We start from the raw sequence: 13,481 nt of genomic DNA on the forward strand, positions 1-13,481 counted from the left end.
TTTAGAAACATCTTCCCCACAACACTGTCAAGTTTAGTGGAAAGGCAATTAATTGACAACATTACAGCAACCTCTGTTCCTAAGTCAGTTCACTACTTGGCAGTCTCTTGGATGAAAAGCTGCTGTGCACTGTCAGATTGATGGAGAAACAGATGAAGAGAGACCATTTTACCAACAACACAGAAAAAGGAGTGGATGATTTGTACCTTATAAACTTGGATGTATTCCTCAATACTGAAGTCTCTAAATTGTTTCCAAAGTGACAATGTCTGCTCATCATGTTCCTCCAGTTTTCTAAAGAAATCCTTAGCCAGCTTTTTTGTGTTTTCATCTTCTGCTGCTTTGTTAATCTGCACATACACCTAAAATACAGCAGCACTGAAAATGCTGAAGAAGTATAATCCTCTCCTTCAATAAAAACAAGCCAAGCAAAGTTCTACAAGAACAATACAAATACATTTAAAGATTAAATTTGTAATGTCAAAATTTTAAAGCCATGTTAAAGGAACACATTTCCTATTTTAAGGATGAATGAGTAGTCCAAACTCCAGTAGGAAAATGTGCAGCGTATCTTGAAACAAGACTAAGGCCACAATTTCTTACTGCTGTCGCTATCGTCCTCTTCATAACCTTGAAACAACTGCAGCAGCAGAATACGGAAGAACTAATTTATGCAGGAAAGGGAAACCCTCACAGACTTTTAAACCAGAGACTTTTCTTCAGAGGATCACAAAGTTGCTAAGACTTGATGTTTTACAAGCTAAAAAAAAAAAAAGTTGTGATCCAAAAGTCACTTACTTATAGTACTATGCACCCATACTAATACGTGCTCTCTGTGGCTGAAGTCAAGCATATGAATGTCAGCATCTGACTAGACACACACATACGCACTGTCAGTTTGCTAAAAGCATTGCAAACTCTTGCATTAGCCAACTTTATCTATGTACAATAAATTTGGCTCTCCAGCATGGAGAAGAGAAGGCTGAGGGGTGACCTCATCACAGTCTACAACTTCCTCAAGGGGGGCAGCAAAGTGCTGATCTCCTCTCTCCGGTGACCAGTACAGGACACGAGGAATGGAATGAAGCTGTGTCATGGGAAGTTCAGGTTCATTAGGAAAAGGTTTTTCGCTGAGAAAGTTGTCGGACACTGGAACAGGCTCCCCCTAAGGAATTGGTCATGGCACCAAGCATGTCAGAGTTCAAGGAGCATCTGGACAATGCTCTTAGTCAGATGGTTTAGTGTTAGGTAGTGCTGCAAGGAGCAGGGGGCTGGACTCAATGATCCTTATGGGTCCCTTCCAACTTGAGATATTCTATGATTCTATTCTATGATAACATATTCCTTTCTACCTAAAGGCCAAATATTTGCCCAGACAATGATTCCTTGCTTTCCACATGTAGCATTTTGAAAGCCCATGGAAAAGTTTTTAAACAGTTAAAGTACTATGTAAAAATAATTAAATTAACTAGTGGTTACACAATGTATTTAGAGTCAAATAGTTCAATGCTGTTTAAGTCTTTGTAAGAGAGTTTTAATCCCCAAATCATTGCAATCTTGATAAAAAAATAAATAATTATAAAAACTTCACTCCTGCAATGTTCAGACAATGAGTTTGCCAACAATACCTTCCTTGAATGGGTTCCACCTATTGAAAAAAAGAAAAAGCATCCACAGCAAAACTCGAAATTTTCCCCTTCCTTTTATGTCCCAAGATTTTTAGAGATTTTAACAGGCAGTACTGCTGATAAGCCTCAAAGATTAATGTTTGATTAGCCACAAAAAAGAAATTTAAAGTAGAAAGAAAATTCAATCCTTTACAAGAACAATGTTCCCCCTCCCCTAGCAAGTAGCTTCACACGTTCTAAGCCCCCCCCCCGCCCAATCTTTGATGTTATAATACAAAAGTAATGCAAAAGGCATATTAACATCTGATTCTTGACCAAAATGGAAGGTGCAAAGAGGTTTGGAAAGGTAAATCTGTAGACAGATTTATATACATTCATTTATATAGAAATTGTGCTACGGATTTTTTTTTTTAAATGAACTATAGGAAAGATTAGTTGCACACAACAGCAGAAAAACACCACTTTGAAACATATTTCAGTTTTTTATATAGACCAGGAATACAGCTGAACAAACAGTTAAAAAATGGGAATATGTGAGAAACTAATTTGGTCTCAAACAACTACTGTTTTAGAACCTTTTGCAGTTTGACTGAATACTGTTCTCTACACTTGAAGGTAATTTTTTTAAGGTCATAAAGCCTACATGCTACTGCAGTAGATAGTATTTTAAAGCTTTAGAGCAAAATTCAAGTATTTGAAATGTAAATCTTAAGAACAGACTGAAATTATAAACAAAAAATAAATAATATGTAGCAACGTACAACCACAACAATATGACTACTTCTTGTCCTACAGCTCTAAAATATCTCCACGTTAAGAATCTGTCAATTTTATTGAGGAGGCCTCAGGGATGAGGGAGTAAGTGAACAAAATTTATCTATGTCAAAGAGGCTGGCAAACTCAGATGGAGCTACTCTGCCACATAAACAATCTACCTAATATGTATTCAGCTGTAGAGTATCCAAATATTCAAATAGTTTGTTCCTTTGACACTAAACAGATTTATGCAAAGCAGTTATCCTGTGAGATACTGTCTGAACACCGTCATTAGCAATAGTTCCCACACCCAGCTCAGAGGGTGAAGCACAGCTCAGCTTTGTAGTAAGAGAACACTTGACAGTGCCACATAAGAACCCTGACAAAGCCCCATTCACACGAGAGATTTTTCTTTTAAAGGATGAGAGCTTGAACATTTAGAAAATTTTGTCCACCTATCCTTATGGTTGCTGGATTTGTGCTGGTAAGTATGTAAGTCATATTCTCTCACGTTATCGTATACGTTACACCCAGCATGGTGTAACCAAAGATCACTTAAAAGTATCAAAAGATTGATAACTTTTTTGCTCATTGCACTGTATGAAACAAGAAGTGACAAAGGAATGGTAAAGAGGAAGAAATAAATACTAACTCAGATTATATTAGGCATATTTGAATGGAGCTAACCAACAACCAAAATCATATTAGTCCAGGAAAAACAAGGCTTGTTAAACAACCTCGATCTTTATTGCCAACCTGGACAGTCCACCAAGTCAGTTTTGTCCCTAACACACAGAAATGCAATCTATAGCACTTGCACCCTGCTGGTGGGCATGGTGGGGAACTGAGGGGCAACCTCCTGCAATGAAACAGCCTTCGTTACTGCTGCAAGGCATTTTCTGAATGCCTGTCAGCAGAAACTGCACCTTCTAATGCTCCTGGCTCTTTAACACTCATGGAAGAAAGAAGAGCATTGTGCAAAGCCAGAACAGTATTCTGGAAAGTGATGGTTCCTCCTCCTTACCTATATATGCTACAGCTCCATATTAGATACAAAACACTTTAAACATCCTTTTCCCCAACCACAGTATTAAGCAGTGGAAATTAAATATTACTTATTCTAAAAACACTAGCAACAAGAGGATTTTTACACCATACATGCCACTTCTTTGCACAGCTTTGGTAACCAACACACTATGGCATCAGATGTGAAACTCCATTTCCACTGCAGTTAACACAGTGAAGTCAGTGGTCACCTATGCCTAGTTAAGATAGTTGATATTGGTCAAGCTGGCTGTGGTGGAAGTAGCAATCAATGCAATCTAAGTATCCATATGATTACCTCCCTTACGGGGTATATTTTTCAGCCTAATGAAACCTGTCTCTGCTGCCACGGCCTAGTGAAAACTGTCTCTGCTGCCATGGCCCAGGCTAGCACTGGTCCTTCAAGCAAAGCCATTGAAATCCAACGTGAGTTGTCACCATGATCCTGGCAGACATACCAAAATTGACAGCTACGTTAAATGGACTGTCCTCTGAAGTACCGAGTTGGCCTCCTCTGAACTTACCTCAAAAAGGTGTTGTAAAGGACTGAATTTTAGCTTTTCTTTGTTGCCAAAGCGTTGGAAACCAACACCCAATAAGCCTTGAATAACAATTAAATACAGAGTTAGACAATAGCACAGAGTATATTGTTTTGCTGTTTTCATAAGCAAGTCTAATCTTAACACTGTATGTAATAAAACAAATGTTTTACATTTTTAAACAATATAATGGTGTATGCTACAAAAACAAATCAAAAGCATAACCTATTACTCCACTGCATGGGAAAACAAACAAACAAACCAAAACAAACCAAAACTATAATAGCTAGAAACTAGTAAGAAATACTGTGTTGATTTTTCAATTCCTCATAAAAGGAATTTGTGTTTCTGGACTTGTAGAGAAAATTATCTTTTACACAGCACCCAGCTGTAAATGGGAAGCCGCACAGTGGAAACTGTCCAGCACCAGAACATGCTCAAAACTTCTTGTTTTGCTTCCTCCCTTAATAGTATTATCATTTCAAGAACAATGGAAACTGGGACACAATATGGTATTCCACATACCACTCATGCAGTAATTTCAAGGGAACTTTTTGCTGCATGTTGAGAATAAGTAACTTTTTTTCACGTTGTGTTGGGTTTGCGTGGCAAGGTTTTGGTAGCAGGGGGGGGCTACAGCGGTGGCTTCTGTGAGAAGCTGCTAGAAGCTTCCCCTGTGTCTGACAGAGCCAATGCCAGCCGGCTCCAAGACGGACCCGCCGCTGGCCAAGGCTGAGCCCATCAGCGCCGCTGTGATAACATATTTAAGAAAGAGAAAAACAGTTAGAGAGAGCTTTTGCAGCCAGAGAGAGGAGTGAGAAGATGTAAGAACATCTGCAGACACCAAGGTCAGTGCAGAAGGAGGGGCAGGAGGTGCTCCAGGCGCCGGAGCAGAGATTCCCCCTGCAGCCCATGGTGAAGACCATGGTGAAGCAGGCTGTCCCCCTGCAGCCCATGGAGGGAGGATGAGGGGGTGTAGAGATTCCACCTGCAGCTCGTGGAGGATCCCACGCCGGAGCAGGTGGAGACACCTGAAGGAGGTTGTGACCCTGTGGGAAGCCCACGCTGGAGCAAGCTCCTGGCAGGACCTGTGGCCCCGTGGAGAGAGGAGCCCACGGCAGAGCAGGTTTGCTGACAGGACTTGTGACCCCGTGGGGGACCCAACGCTGGAGCAGTTTGCTCCTGAAGGTCTGCACCCCGTGGGAGAGACTCACATTGGAGAAGTTCGTGAAGGACCGTAGCCCGTGGGAAAGACAACTCCATGCTGGATCAGGGGAACGATGAGAGGAGTCCTCCCCCTGAGGCTGAAGAAGCGGCAGAAACACCGTGTGATGAACTGACCGTAACCCCCATTCCCCGTCCCCCTGTGCCACTGGGGGGGCGGAGGTTGAAGCCGGGAGTGAAGTTGAGCCCGGGAAGATGGGAGGGGTGGGGGGAGGTGTTTAAAGAGTTGATTTTATTTCTCATTCCTCTACTCTGTTTTGCTTAGTAATAAATTAGATGAATTCCCTCTCTAAGTTCGGTCTGTTTTGCTCATGACGATAATTAGTGAGTGATCTCTGCCTGTCCTTATCTCGACCCATAAGCTTTTCGTTGTACTTTTTCTCCCCTGTCTAGTGAAGGAGGGGAGTGATAGAGCGGCTCTGGTGGGCACCTGGCCCCCAGCCAGGGTCAACCCACCACACACGTATTCAATTTGGCTTCAGCACTTTCCGAAAGCCACCTGAAAGGGCAAGAAATCCAAATCCCAATCTTTTTGTCTAAATCAAAAAAGCCCATTAACTCCTTCAGTAATCTAGCAATATTAATCTTGCAGCCTCTTAGATTTTCTGAGGCTGCTTTTAAGGCCATCTCATTCCTGAGCTGACAAGAACCAGGACTAATGTGAAGACAGCATCTGAGGAATAGGTACGGAGGTGTCCCTTTGAAAAGCTCTCTGCAACTAAACAAATAGTACTCTCTCAAGAACTTCCCTCTTGGTAACACCAAGTGTGACAGAAGCCATGGAAGACTTAAGAAAGAAAAATAAGTTAGGGTTTAGGAAATAAAATGAGTCTAATTCTATTAAAAGATAGTTTCTTTAAGGATAGCTTGTTCTATGAGCAATCAGAGCTTGATTTCTTAATGATCTCTCATAGATATTAGTGTACCTACACATTCCATCTTTCAACACTGGCTTCACACTCCAACCCCCAGCAAGACTACCACGTTTTATTCAACCCAAACACAACCTTCCACACATTTCTGTCTTCCCCAAACTATCCCCAGCCCTTGTTATACTCAGCAACTATTGGCAAGATGCAGCATGTGTTGGGAATGATTCTGACTTAGATGTGCTGAATGGTTAGCCAGCAGGCTAAACACAGAAGTTAACTTTCTCTCCCAGAGGGCATTACATTGTATTTCTACCCCTACGTGGCTGCCAACTGTCACAATACCAAAAGAAATTTGTTCTCTTGGAGACATTTTTCTTGGTCAGATCTAGCTGAAGTTGGCCAACGGGTTCAAAATTTATTAGGAGCAGACTGACAGGAAGACAGATGGACAGACAGTGTGACTGCATAAGCTTTGTTACCTTAAGAAACCTGCCCCAAAAGTGCCTAAGGTTGAGGACTTCTCTGCCATGTTTTAGCAAAATATGTTTTCAATTATTAAGTTTTAAAGCCTCTGACAATAGCAGTTGTAATAGAAATGCTGACAGATAGTTAATTATAGCACTGCTTCTGGGAAAGGACCATTATAACAATATTCATATGCTATAATTTTGTGAAGCATGACTATATTATTTGTTATAAAACCTGTCATACGTTTGAATTGAGCCAGTCCAAATAAAGAGGGGAGCACCCATTTTGAAAGAAACTACTGGGTGAAAAGCATGATTCTAACAGTTGTGCGCTGGACAACAAGTACACATGTAAATAACAAGCATTGTGATCTTTATACCTTCACGAAACTTTGTAGTAAAATACATAAAATTCCTGATATTCAGGAAAGTTTTAATACAAAGACTTAGGAGTACAATTTAGTGTCTTCAAAGACAGAGTAAATGAGGTCAGTTGAGAAGCCCTTTAACCACATTGCATTTCATTGCTTAATTGTCAATGCCACATTCATTATACAATAACATAGTGATAAAATTATGTCTAAGGGGCAAAAATGCATGAAATATGCAATGATGAAATTTATTGACTTTTAGGTGAACTCATTCTGTATACAATTCCTATGAAACAAATACTAAGTGAAACAAAGCTCTGCTATAAACTACTGTTTGATCAGAAACAGGATCAGGAAAGATGAGTTGCGGAGAAAATAATTTAACAAAGGAAAAATTATTCTATTACTGCTGTCACAGTCATAAGAATATTTTACTCAACTGTCTAAAACCCAGGAGTTTACTCTAGAAGGAAAATGGGTAGGACTGAATACATTTTAGTTATGTTATCTACACTGCTGAATCTGAACACATAAATGGAGTAGAAGTAGGGTATTTACAACGAGTTTTCAATACATCTTTGTTCATAAAGTTTATTCATTAATGTCCCCATAAATAGTGGTAGCAGCAAAACTGGAGGGGGCAGCATAAGGGCTGGGAATAGGCAAAAGTGACTGTTTAATAGACATTGTACTTTGTGTTTGCCATTTAAAAATAAATATACGAACACTGTTTTCAGAACCTACTGCAAAAGATGGGGGGGAGTTTTATGGTTTTCACAGATGTACCAGCTTTCAAGGACAAAGAAGTGGGCATGATTGTATTTTTTTAAAATGCCTAAAACTATATAAAAAATCAGCTTTGGGGGGAAATTAGAAAAGGAGAAGAAAATATGGATCAATTTAAAATGCAAGATTAACAACAAAATCAACAAAGTTGCGAATCCTATGGATGGGTCAACTGCCATATAAGAAGGATATTTACAGATCCAGCAACTGGACATAAAGAATCTCTGGTCAGGGAATAAATATCAACCTATGCTGGGCTGCACATCAGAGGATTTTTCAGTCCTCACTTATCTGATGGACATTTCAGAAGAGGTAGGAGCATGCATGCATGCAAGATTGAGTCTTCTAGGGCCTATTCACTTGCATATTCTCCACTTACACACCTCTCTTTTGCTACATTTTAAAGGGAAACTGAAAATTTTGGGGGAAGTGTTGGGATATCTTTAAAGATACAAACTCTCTGGGCCTCAACCTGCCAAAATGCAGTTGCTGCGGAAGTTAATTATACTCTATGAATAATGAAATAGTTTCCAGAAGGAACAAAAAACAGATAAAGAAAACACCCCAACACACACAAAGACAACTAAATACAAAATAAACATTTTGTTACAATTATTGTATTGTTATGTACAGGTGTGGCATAGGTAAGTTAGCAAGCTTACTTCCACAGCTGTTACACATGCAAAATGTGAATAAGGAAAACCGTATCACAGCAGATATGCAACAGCTATGGTGATATGCATGCATTTTGTCTGGAGGTAGCAACAGAAGTCTGTTCAGCTATGACAGCTCCACAGGTGTAACCAGCACACGCAGAAAATATTTATACTGCCCTTTAAAAATAAACCCCAAATTACACATACATAATCTGAGAGAGGAGCTACTGAGGGATGGAGGCACTGTTGAGTATATTTCCTCCTGTTATTTCTTGTACAGCAGTATACTGCTGATGAATCAGTCTGGACTGTTTTGTTTGTATTTTAAGGAGATTAACTACACATTACATGCATGGAAACACAATATTACTCTTTATGAGCCCAGAGTGAATCCAAAGGGCCTGCAAAAACCAAAGCTGGAAACCTAGACCATATTATACAATAGAAAAGGGAACACGAGAAACAAGTATCAAAACATACCAAACTGCATGCCCCAGTCACCAAGGTAATTTATTCTTGTTACTTCATGGCCCAGTGCAACTTTGAGATTTGCTATAAAATTCCCTGGTAAGGAGACAAAATTGGTATTATTATTCAGTCGTAGGTAATCTCATCTTAACAGAACAGTTTTCAGTTTGTGTATGATCTATATTCCAAATGAAAAGGAAAAGCAACCAGATGAACTAATTCACAGAATTTGCTAAAATACTTCACAACTAAAAGCAACAGTATTCTGAGAGGAAAAGAAAGGCTGGGCATTTCAAAGGTGGCTTAAAGTGTCTCATACAACGATGATAAAAACATACATATGTGTACGTGCATGCACATAGTGCAAAGTATATGAACATGAAAAACACTTTTTAAAATCATCCTGTATTCCCACAAATATATGACAGTGTTAACAGTCAGGCAACCTCATACCAAGAGGTTAAGCAAGTACCCAAATTCATAAACTGCTATTAACTGGGATGTTAAACAGAGAACATCAAGTCCTGAATCTCTGTATACTGCTGAAGCAGTGCTGGGTTCTGCACTTAACACGTGTCTAATATGCTCCAAAGGTACCATATCACATAAGCACATCTTGGTTCTAACTGTTATTACAACAAAAAACCTTCATCTCTCTCCTGAGCTCAGCTACTACAGAATTACAAAGATGAAATACCTGCACTCCTTCCTCTGTTTTCCTGTGCTTCAAGGGTACCTTTTAATCACAATACTGATGTAAAAGGATGCAGAAAGCTTTCACTTCTTTTATTATAACACCATATTATAGCTTGCAGTTACTTTCAATTCCATTGTCTGTAGTCAATTCATTCTCTTACTACTGGACAAACACTGATCTATAGAACTATTTTCAAAAGTGGTTTTTTTTTTTTATAGCAAATGGTCCAGAAATGGAAGGTAAAGAGCGAAAAATACGTAATTTCACTCAACTATCAGTCCATGAAGAGGCAGAATTATTAACTTTATGTAACTAATAATGATATATGATACATTAAATATAATTAAGAACTAATGCATTATTAGCTGTAGGATCTTCTAATAGCCTACTAGTTTTTATTGTGAGAGAGGGAAAGGAAGGAGAAATAATGTTTTCCATATGCCATTACAGCACTGCACAATAAACTTATTAATTATTCCATTAGAAATGACAGCAACTGTGTTAGTAATACTGGCATAAAGTAATTAACATATAAAAGCAAGCTTTTTGCAAGACGGCCACCAGGACATAACTATCTGACTGTTCTGCAGTCCAGCGCAAATTGGAAATTTAAAATTCAAAGGACTCTCATAACACCTCAATGAAAACTGCCCTGGGTGTCTTTGCTGAACAATTGTAAACTACTTCATTTAATGTTCACAGTCATAAAACTATATTATGTGTGATAAATCTGCCAGCAATGCAACTTGCTCTTTTCTTTACTGCATAATGAGCAAAAGGTTTTTAATTAGCAAGCCGAGCCCAACTCAGCCACTCCATTCTTTTAGGAGGCAATTAAATGCATACTCACCTACTATCGTGGAACGCAAGTGTCCTATGTGAAACTTTTTAGCAATATTAGGGGAGCTGTAACAAATAATGTTTGTTCAATGTATAAGACTGCCAGATCACGAAGTCAAAAGAATTCAACTCATGCATATAGCAGAAGAACAGAAATAAACCCACAATCTTCAATTTTCCCTTAAAATTCACTGATTAGCTTCTGTTCTAGACAGCAAATTTTCCTACCCAACCAGCACTTCCTCCAATATCGGTTAACACCTAGTGTTACAGGGAAAAAAAACCCCAAAAACCCACACCACAAACCCCCCCCCCCACCAAAGAACCTCCCAAAACCCAACTATACTAGTGACAAAAGACTTGCACTACCTTCTCACTTTTTACATGTTGTGGACATATGGATCATTCTCCTCATACCTTTATTAGAGATAAATCTTGTATCAGAGCAGGGGACCTTGTGTACAAGGATCAGTAACTACAATCAAATCTTCTTCTTCCAACAGTGGCCCCCTAAAAAACCCCTGTACCCACAACTGTTTGTCCTGATAATAAAATGGAAGTTCAGCTATGAAAATTCACCCTCCGAGATAAAGCCAAGTGCTTACTTTCCTTGACTACGGAAGCCTACAGAGAGAGTATAAGTGAACAAAAATATTTATACATGAAGAGATCTGAGTCAGCCACTTTTCATTCCATGAGCAGGTGACTGTAAACAAAATTGCACTGGACAGAAATTTTGGGACCAGCAATTGAGAAGATTTAGAAAGAGAAATGCCTGGCTGCTTTAGCAAGTCAGGGAGGAAGGTATTAAGATGAAAAAAGAAATGGGTTAGTGGCTGAAAATTCAGATAATGTCTCTTGATAACAAAATAAAAGAAGCTGACTTAAAAACTGAATGTTATTATGCACTAAATGAGGATATTCTTATTGGAGGGGCAGTGTGAGGCATGAACTCTTGAAATACCAAAAACAGAGTCAGGGAAAAAGCCTCAATTCCCTAAATATAACCTATATTCTACTTGGCAAATATATCACAGTATCAAATATAGCTGAATATAATATTGTAAATATGGTTTAACTTCACAGACATCATACATTACAGCAATGAATATCAATCAGCAAAATACCAATCAGCAGATAAGGCAATTTTCTCAAAGGACTCCTCACACGTGCTTACCTGAACTCAATCACTGCCTTTTGTCTAGGTACTGTAGAGAAAAGTTCACTTCTTACTCCATACTCTGAGCCATCTTTCAACACCTGCTGCAACACAGTCTGAACCACAAGGAAGATTTTTTTTTAAAAAAAAAAAGTTTCAACAACAGAAGGTGTGATCAGGAGGACTGTTTTCCAGTCACACAAGAGTCCAATCTCACAACCTCACATTAGCAATTAGGTGGCTGGTCTGCCAAGCAAACAAGATCTCATATGCAGATGAAAACGGCATTAACTTTTGAAAGCTGCATCTGATCGATTAAAAAGTTAGAAAAATTATAGGCAGAGATTTTGGTGAAAATCAAGGCTGATTTTGGTGAAAACTTAAAAGGAAGTGGAAAGCCTAGTTTTTATCATTTTTTAGTTATGTAACATGAAAGGGCAAGAGAGTAACCCAGGGGTAACTGGTGGGCAGGAAAGGAAAGTAAGTCCAAGAATGCAGGTAAAACAGTGACCTCATGTAAAATGAGAGAGTTCTCATGTAAATAGGGTTCTAACCAGGACCCTCACCTCTCAATTCAGGTAACACATTTTAAAATAAAGAGTACCTTGTAGAACTAAACCATAGATTTGGATAAAAAAGTAGGAGAGCTTATGAGCAGTAAACTTGACTAGAGAATTTACCTCGTCGTGCTGCCAAATGTTCTCAACAGGCTTCTTTCCTTTTTATAATTAATAAAAAAAAGCTACGTACCATACTTCTGGGCTTCCTCAAAAGTGTCCTCTTCCCACAAATACATCTTATCTAGGCATACTTTGAGGTGTTTGGCCATTTCTCTGAAATTCCTAGGAGTCCTGTCCTATATCCAAGGGTTTTGTCAAGGTGTGAATACAGGGGACACCCACTATGCACAGCACAACCAAATCACGTAGGTCCAACCCTTTGGGACACATCAGACCTCCCACACGCTCCTTGTGACTGAGGGTCTACAAGAAATCCCATGAGATCTGACTGCATCAGTATTACCATGCATATGCAGCTCAGCTGAATAGCACGTAACACATTTATTTCACTGCAGGAAATCTCACACAGAAGTACTTCATGATTATCACTAAAGCCAATTTAAGAGACAAAACAACTACTACAGAATCCTCTCCATCAGTTCACTGCAGGTAGACTGCAACAACAGTTCATGGAACGTTTGGTGATTCATAACTCTAACAGCATATTTAAATATCAATTAGTGGTTTAAGTGATACAGACAAAAGAGGCTTAGCTATTTCTAATTTTGGTAGTATAAATTTAAACTGCTTTCATTGTTCATCCTCGAACATGAGGTAGATTAATGCTTCTACCTTTTTCCAGTTACATCACTGTTCACTGTATTTCTTCATTAATCCTTTTTAGCAATAGCATCTGCCTAATATTTTTTTTTCCTTTCCCATTGGAACAGAGCATGTATATACAATGGGGAAGCAGAAAAACAGGAGTCTTGCAAGAATTTAAGTTGCCTCAGAACTGCCAAGTCACTTAAGTGTAAGTGAAAAAATAATACATTCACGTTCTACTAAAACTGCTAGGTTTTTCTAGGCACCAAAAGCCAGCCTGCTTTCTACTCCTTTAGTGCCAAAGAAATTCAACTATTTGATCCTCATGTGTCCAAACGCCCCTTCTTCCCTTCCCCCACCCATGAGTCTGTGAGGACACTGTGAACGGTCCCTACAAAAGCATGTCTACTTTGAAAGTATGGAGACTGTGTAAAATGCCTTAAAATATTTCCTCAACACTTTGAACACAGTTTGTGGGAAGAGGAATCGTATGTTGACTATGTTATCAGTAATGAATTTGTACAGCAAGGTAAGTCCCTGTACATACCCTACATACATACATAGTCACACAGATGTCAATACACTACAAAACCCAATATGTGAAGCTGTATGTATTGGACAAAGTTCCTGAAGACAATAGAGACCTTTA

General features: G+C 39.0%; 1 protein-coding gene across 4 annotated transcripts in view; it reads right to left on the bottom strand.

Annotated features, from left to right (window-relative positions):
- RARS2 (arginyl-tRNA synthetase 2, mitochondrial) overlaps positions 1–13,481 on the bottom strand; it is a 56,595-nt gene that overhangs the window by 37,278 nt on the left and 5,836 nt on the right. For all 4 annotated transcript variants that reach the window (XM_075747648.1, XM_075747649.1, XM_075747646.1 and 1 more), the window contains exons 5-9: positions 11,526–11,623; positions 10,359–10,414; positions 8,824–8,907; positions 3,953–4,029; positions 207–362 (exon numbers count right to left, since the gene is read on the bottom strand). In XM_075747648.1, the coding sequence (XP_075603763.1) occupies positions 207–362; positions 3,953–4,029; positions 8,824–8,907; positions 10,359–10,414; positions 11,526–11,623 (471 nt within the window). The remainder of the gene's footprint in view (positions 1–206; positions 363–3,952; positions 4,030–8,823; positions 8,908–10,358; positions 10,415–11,525; positions 11,624–13,481) is intronic.

This window comes from Balearica regulorum, chromosome 3 (assembly GCF_011004875.1).
Source record: "Balearica regulorum gibbericeps isolate bBalReg1 chromosome 3, bBalReg1.pri, whole genome shotgun sequence".
Classification (NCBI taxonomy): domain Eukaryota; kingdom Metazoa; phylum Chordata; class Aves; order Gruiformes; family Gruidae; genus Balearica; species Balearica regulorum.